The 7,963-nt window shown below is 49.3% G+C and overlaps 1 protein-coding gene across 1 annotated transcript in view; it reads right to left on the reverse strand.

Annotated features, from left to right (window-relative positions):
* Nucleotides 1-7,905, reverse strand: part of SLC7A5 (solute carrier family 7 member 5) — a 32,221-nt gene extending 24,316 nt beyond the window's left edge. The window contains exon 1 of the mRNA XM_021526938.4: nt 7,251-7,905. Coding sequence (XP_021382613.1) covers nt 7,251-7,833 — 583 coding nt within the window. The 5' untranslated portion in view covers nt 7,834-7,905. The remainder of the gene's footprint in view (nt 1-7,250) is intronic.
* Between the last annotated feature and the right edge of the window lie 58 nt (nt 7,906-7,963).

Here is a 7,963-nt window from a genome sequence, read left to right on the forward strand (position 1 = left end):
TCACCCCTTCACCCTCCAGCCCAGTCTCATTCCAAGGCAACTCAAACCACAGAGGGAAATTGGAATTTCTAAATATACCAGCAGGTCTGGCTTCAATATTTCCTCTGTCCTGCAGTCCCTGCTGGCTTCAGGCATCTCACTGAACCTGCTCCACTGGCACTCACCTGCACAGCCAAGGAATTGCCCATTCCTGATAGGAACAAGGACAAACAGATTAATGTGACACCAGACCCAGGACTTTACCCACAATTCCCATTTTATGGCTGTATCCCTTTGAAGTCGCCTCCCAAGCTCTTGCCCAGACACAACTCCTAGAGGACAACAGGAAAAACTGCAGACAGATAAATGGATCAATCCCACCTAGGTGATAAAAGCATGGAACCACAACAGCTCCTGTGTGTCTGGGGAAAGGCAGCATGGGGAGAGTGAGGCTGTGCCCAGAGCAAACGAGGGAATGGAGCTGGACACAGCTGAACCTGGCCTGCCACTTCTGATGCAACAGCCTTGGCAGCATTCCTGTCCAACAGGCACAGCTGCAGCTTTCCCAGGATAACAGAGATGGACAAAGATCCAATTCCCACCTGGAGCTGCCTGGGGGTGACAGGAGCTTGCTCAGCCCAAGATCCTCCTCAGCAGCTTTGCAGGTGAAATTTCTGGAATGAGCACAGGAATGAATTCCTGAGGTACTGGCACAGCTGCCTGTGGAGTCACACACACTTGCACAATGTCCCTTTTGTCCCTAATTTCACCTCCTGGGCCCGACCTGTGGTGCTGGCAGTGTGATTCCACGTACACCTCTGGAACATGGATAAAAGTGTGGAAGTAGCTGCCTTTAAGGGACTAAACTCATTAACTTGCTCTTAGTTCCCATGGGATTCCTGTGTGTGGTATCCCAGTACTCAGTGACAACACAGCAGGTTGGGAAGTTCTAGAAAATAAAGGGCAATTGAAGGGGAAATAAAGAGAAATCCCCTCCATCAGCTTCCCTGCCAGGAAAACAAGGCCTGTGAACTGTTCTATCATGCATGACTCTGTAACTCACATTTCCAAAGTGCCTGGCCCTTGCCACTGTAAGATGATGCTCCCATTTACCATCTGCCACTGGGTGATGTTGATTTTCCCTCACAATTACTCCCAGAACAGCTCCAGCTCCTTTCCTTCTCCATCCTACAGCAAAGGCTCCACTCCACATGAAGTGCAGGTGACAGTTAATCCACACAGGACAAAGAGAAAAATAATAAGTTATACTGAGCAGAGTGGATTAAACCCTTGGGAAAATCAATTCATCAAGGCAAAAACACCCCACCAATTTTATATTTCAGTGGCTGGGATGCCACAGTGTCTCCCAAAAATCTGTGGTGACTGATTCCAACTGCGCATTCCAACACGGGACAGGCAAGGTCAGAGGCAGAAAATGCTTTGGGGTATTTCAACTTGGCAAATATTGACTGAAGAATTTGTGCCTTGTAAGGTGGGGAAGGGAAGAAGCAGAGGGAAAACTGCAGATATTTCTCCAAGGACAAAACTCTGAAGAAACTTAACACCCAGGGCAGTCAGTCTGGGAAAGGCCTGTGGGCACATGAGGCTGTTGGAAAGCTCAGAGCCAAGTGTCTGTATTAAAATCTACTTATAATTATCAACATCCCTGGCAATGCTTTTCAGTTCCATTTTTATTCCTCTTCTCAAAAAAGCAATCAGGGAACGGGTGCATCAATAAAGAAGGCAAACTTGCCCTACCAAGGAGTTGAAAAATAGGATTGTCTCCAAACCTACCCTGAGGCCAAGAGCTCTGGATGTCCCAACAAACAACCCCAGGCACCCTGAACAGGTCAACACCCCATCCCATAATAACAGTAGGACACTGACACAGGAAAACCCCAAAGAATTCCTCAGTGTTGGGAGAGGTGGCTCCTATCTACAGGCAGGAATTGCTATTTTGGCTCCTTAGGAAGAAGGTTGTGATTTACTGTCAAGGTTTCCAGAGGACATGACACAGCATTTCCACCAACAGGACACTTTACCTCAGGAAAACAAACAAAATACAGGGAGAAAAGATATGGAAAAGCTCTTTCTCCCGATTTCTCCCATTCCCAGCAAATTACCCATCCCAAACTAACTCCATGCTCACCTCACAGAAACATCTTCCCAACAGGGAGCAGCACCTGCTGCTATTTTATGTGCACAGAATTCAGCTCTGCATCCTGGCTGGAAAAACTTACATTTCCCATCTCTTGGACTGGACCTGTGGCCACATCCGACCCTGGAACTATGGAGCTCCTGGGATACTCTAAAAAAGCAATGCTGCTTTAAATGAAGCTGACCCTGGAGGGTTTTTCCACAAAAAACCTTCCCAATTTGATCATGCCAGGGGAGGAATACCCTGAATGATCTCAGTGTTAACATAAATCATTCAAACGCAGTAACATTTAATGGGGTAATTGTTGTGAGAGCCAGGAGAGGGGTGCTGGAATTGCACTGTGTGTTTTAAGAGCCCTCCAAGCCCTCACTGATTTCTGGAGAGTCCTGCGAGTGTCAGAGCCTGTTTTCATTAATGCTGCTCTAATTAAACACAGATTAAAAAAGCAACCTCAGCCTTGCCATCCAGCAGGGATTCCACAGACCCCTTCCTTCCTGCCACTCCACTCCAACAAGGGCAATTTGCTGATGGAGCTTTAGTCCCTTAATCCACCTTTCTGGAGGAGGAATAAGAAATCTTCAAAGCTTCACAGCCAGCTTGTCGTGGCTGATTAATTAAAAGCAGCAATGCTGCAGAATGAACCCATCTCATGCAGACAGGCCCTGAGTGTGTTTTGTGTTTGCTTCTCACCACTTAATACCTGATGAGGTGAAAATCCACACATCTGTGAGAGAGCTGAGCCCAGCAGCAAAACCTTCATGTCAAATGAAGAGACTCCTGCTTCCCACAGGATCTGTGATTTCTGGGTGGGATGCTGACACTGGGTATTCCCTTCTGGACAACCTGGCAGCTGCTCCTGCTTGGATTCCTCCTCCTCTCAGGAGTGTCAGGCACTTCCACAGCTCTCAGACCTGCCTCAGCTCTGCCCTGGCTTCTGCTCATCCTTTCACTCTCTGGCTGCTCAAAACACAAGAGACAAATGAGGAGCTCAGCAGCATTCCCTGGAATTCCAGCCCTGCAGGAAGACTGCCCAACAACAGAGCTCAGAAGCAGTGAAGGAAATGTAGATAAATTTTGAGGAAGATTAAAATTCCCTGGCTTTGATATTGCCTATTGCCGTGCTGGGGTTATTCGTGCTGGATTTGCATAGCTAATTAACAAGTGAGACACCAATTCAGAAGCAAACGTCAAACTCCTCTGACACCGAGGAGCAAGAACAAAATTAAAACAACGCAATATCCTGAGCTGGAAAGGATCCACAAGGATTAATTTTCGAGTCCAATCCCAGTTTTCCACAGTGGAGCAGATTTTTTTTGTCAGGAAATCAGGAGATTCCAGAAGCTGTGTGTGGCTCTCAGGGTGTGAGGATGTGTGGGATGAACAGCTCAGGCACTTGTGGAACACCAAGAACCAGCTCAGGGCTGGCAGCAGCTTCATTCCTGTCACCCTGATCCACAGAAAATGAATTCAGTGCACCACAACCCAGTCCTGGGAAGGTGCAAGCAGGAAATCTGCAAATTAACAGTGGGAAATGAGGAATATCCACGGCATCGTTAAATCCGTTTAACACTTTTCATCCCTGAGCCCTCTCTGGAACACACAGGGTGCACTGGTGATTTTTACTGATTTTTGTTAGGATTTATCAGCTTGAATTGAATAAATATTCACACAAGTGGCAGCAGGATGGAAAGAAAACCTGAGTCACTCACACCTGACACAGAGCACAGGATCCAAGGTTTAATTCTTTGCCATGTTCAATATTGACATTGTAATAGATCATCAAATATGCAAATTCAGCACCTAACAACTGTCCCTCCACCCACTACAGATGGGATAAAGCCAGATTAGGTAAACTCAGAAGTGAGAGAATTCAAATTATTCCCGTGTTTTCACACAAATGCACACGCTCCGTTTCCTGAACTTCCAATTTTTGTGTACCAAACATGGATGGATTTTGTGTTACGAGTTTTAAAGCATCAACAATCTAACCTCACCGATAAAAGAGATGCTCAAGCTTCTGAATCACCCAAGTAACCTGCAGCCTGGAAAGTCTTCAGCCAAATTTTCAGGGAACGTGAAATGAGCCAGGCTAAGGATGAACAGCCTGACCCCTCCTGCTCCAGTAAGAATTCCCTGGAGTGGATTCCCAGCTTTCATTTGTGGCAAACACCAGAGGCACTCCCGGTGCCCAGGAAAGAAGCCCTGCATACCAGCTGTGTGTAGATTACAATCTCCAGGGCAGAAAATAACCTATTTGTAGGTAAATTCTTCCTACCACCCACCTTGTTTTCCTCAGCACCTTCAAAAAATTCCCTCTTCCAACCATTTTTTTTCACTCAAGCCTGTGATTTACATTTTCTTAATGCATTAATTCACTCTCTGAAGTTCACGGTGGCAAATTCTGAACAACACATCATTTATTCAACCCTTCAACAGCAGCGAAGTGGAAACAAATAACTTTAGTAATTCCTCCTCTTACTACAAACTGTGCAGCCAAGTGCATGTCGTGTGGAGATACAAACTTGCAAGGAATAGAGCTGGGATTGTTCTGCAAGGATGGATTTTGGCTACTGTACTCCAGCCCCAGGTCCCAAATTCCTCTGCTCCTTCCCAAGCTGCTCTCCCCCATTTTGAGGTAATTCATTCATGTATGTGCTACAGCCTATGCACAAATAGGTCATTTTTTTCTACTCCAGAGCTTTTGAAAAGACTAAAAAGTCTCTCTCTGAGCAGTTTCTGCTTGAACAAAGCTGTTTGTGAGTCCTACAAGTGTTGTGTGCCTGAGCCCTTGGAGCAGATTTATCTCGTTTATTGTTCCTGGGTCACGGTGTGGTTTTGGCACTGGGGAGATGAAAAGCTGATTCCAAAATTCAAAGTTCCAAAAATCAAAGTTGCCAAAAGCTGCCCTGCAGGATGAACAAACCTCTTGGAGCAAAGGAGACAACCCCAAACTTAACCCAAAGCATAAACAAACCAAGAGCCAGCGGTGCAAGGGGGAACAGAACTTAAAGGAGAAACACATGGGGATGATGCAGATTTGGAGAACTCCAAAGCCTTCCCTTGGCAGTTCAGGAGAAAGGTTCAAGAACAAATTCTGCCGCAGGGAAATCCTAATTGCTACCAAAGGAAGGCTGGAGACTTTTCTTGGAGGAGCACAAAGGAATGAGAGCTGGCTCCAAGGAGTTTCGTGCTGCAAATCCCCCAGCAGTGAACAGATCCCAGCATGGGCAGGTCTGTTTAACCCTGCCCTGAGCTTTGAGCAATAAAACGGGAACAGAGACCCATCTTGGGAATAATCTTGAAGATGAAAAGTCATCTGTGGTTAGTAACACATCCTTAAAGGCTTTGCCAGTTCCATCTGCGCTCGCACGGCAAAACTTTGCTGTAAGGCAGCAAGAAAACCTTCAATTATATCCTAATTCCTTGGGTTTTCAGCAAGAAACACAATGCCACGTGCACCCATGCCCCTCTCCCCGTGTCCCTGAGGAAACCACAGTGCAGACCAGCAGCAAAGCTCAAAAATCAAATTTCCAAAGGGCAACACACCAGCAGCACGACTATTCCCTGACCAGCTTACAGCTCTCTTCGTTAAATGATTACATTTCCCTAATAAACGCCCTCCACACTGTAAAAAAATTTGGATGGAAATCCACAAGCTTGCCCAGGTACCTTTATATTCCTAAAAATTCAGCGGGGGACTGAGAAGTTTCAATCTTGCCTGAAGAAAGCACAACATCCTGCCATGCCTGTTATCAATCCTATCATCAGCCACATAATTTACCTCCCAAAGCCCGGGTCAGGCTGGCTCTGAGACATTTCCAGACAATTTATCTTCCCATAACGACCACGTGCCGCAGGTTTGGGATGCCCGAGATCCTCGGAGGGGGAAGGAATCTCACACAATCCTAGGAAAGGGCAACACCAACGAGCAGCTTCCTCCTCACCACTCAAAATGCAAAAATACAGAGATCACCTGGCTGTGATTTTGTACAGTGGATAAATTATTTATAAAGCCCTCACAAAAATTAGATCTTCTTCCAATAAACATCTTTATAAAGGCATTAAATCCCAGTGGAGCAGAACAGATTGAATGGTTAATGAGAAGGGAAGAGGCAAGGCATGGTCCCGTATTTAAAGGATTGGGAATTTGGATGGGGTGACTTTGCAGTCACCAGAGGAACAGCAAATAGGATTTGAATGCCAAAACTGCAGACCCCAAAAGCGCAGAGAGGAGATAAAAAGCGCATCAGGAGAGATCCGTGTGCCCAGGTGGGCACCGCTGGCGCTGAATTCATCCCTCCGCGACTGAACTTCTCTGCAAGACACCGCCCCAGACACAGACACAGCGTCTGCTGGCAAAAACAAACCCCACAAAAGCAGGTTTTGAGCGCGGTATCAGAGCACACGCGGCCGGGAAATATCCCCTCTCACAGCTGGTGCTGAAAGCAGCGCAGGGGCGTGTTCAGCACCAGTTGCTGGTGACAGATAATTGTTATCCTCACCCAAAGCCACCCACCAACGTCCTCACGGCCCTGCAGAGCCCGGGGACAAGGGGGTTCTACCCTGCCCGAGCTCGGTCCTGTGGGAAAGCAGCAGAAATCCTATTCCAGCTGCCAGGAAAAACGCACGCTGCATTTATCACACGCTGCTGGGGAATCAGAGAGCCTCACTAGCCCACAGCTGGCATTTGGGAAATTTTGTGCTCAGTTTATTACGGGTGGGGATACATTTTCTGCTGTGGGTATTCAAAGTAGCCAAAAAAACCCTAGGATGCAGGCAGCGTAGCACAGGAGAGATGGTGCAGATCTTTAGGGGAAGGTGATGGGGAGTGAGGAACCACGTGGAGCAGGACAGCAGGGACCTGCAGAGAGTCACTGAATCATGGAAAGGTTTGGGTGGGAAGGGAATTTAAAGATCATCCCGTCCCGGGAGCAGGGACACCTTCCACTAGACCAGGATGCTCCAACCTGGACATTTCAGGGATCCGGGGGCAGGCACAGCTTCTCTGAGCACCATATGCCAGGACCTCCCCACCTTCCCAGGCAGGAATTCCTTCCCTAAATGCCATGTAACCCTCCTGCCCGTCAGCGGAACGCCACGAGCGGCTACTTACGGACACACAGACAAGCCACCAGCTTGGCAGCCTCGTCGGGCACGGGGCAGGTGGGGAAGATGGGCTTGAGCAGGTAGGTGGCGAACACCAGAGCCACGATGTACTGCGAGGAGGGCCGGATGATGAGCAGCTCTATCCAGAGCTTGAGGAAGGCGGGCAGGGAGCCGTACACCTCCAGCATGTAGGCGTAGTCCCCGCCGGACTTGGTGATGGTGGTGCCGAGCTCGGCGTAGCACAGCGCGCCCACGATGGAGAAGGCGCCGCACACGGCCCAGACCACGAGCGACAGCCCCGGCGAGCCGGCCTCCCGCAGCACGCCCGTGGGGGTGACGAAGATGCCGGAGCCGATGATGGTGCCCACGATGATGGCCACGCCGTTGAGCAGGGTGATGTTCCGCTTCAGGGTCACCCCCTCCGCCGAGCCGCAGGGCGATGGCGAGCGGGCACAGCCGTTTTCCTGCGCCCCTTCCAGCATCTTCTCCGTCGCCTGCTTCTCCTCCTCCTGCGCCAGCGAGGCGGCCGAGCCGGCGGGGCTCCGCTTCTTCACGGCATTGCCGGGGGAGCTGCCGCCGCTGGCGGACATGCTGGCGGAGCTGCGGGAGCGGCCACGCCGCCACCTTCGGCCGCCCCTTTTGTTCCGGCGGTGGGCCGGGCTGCTTTCCGTGGGGAGGAGGAGGAGGAGGAGAGCGGCAGGAGCGGCGGGGGATGCTGCA

This window comes from Lonchura striata, chromosome 11 (assembly GCF_050655825.1).
Source record: "Lonchura striata isolate lonStrDom1 chromosome 11, ASM5065582v1, whole genome shotgun sequence".
Classification (NCBI taxonomy): Eukaryota; Metazoa; Chordata; class Aves; order Passeriformes; family Estrildidae; genus Lonchura; species Lonchura striata.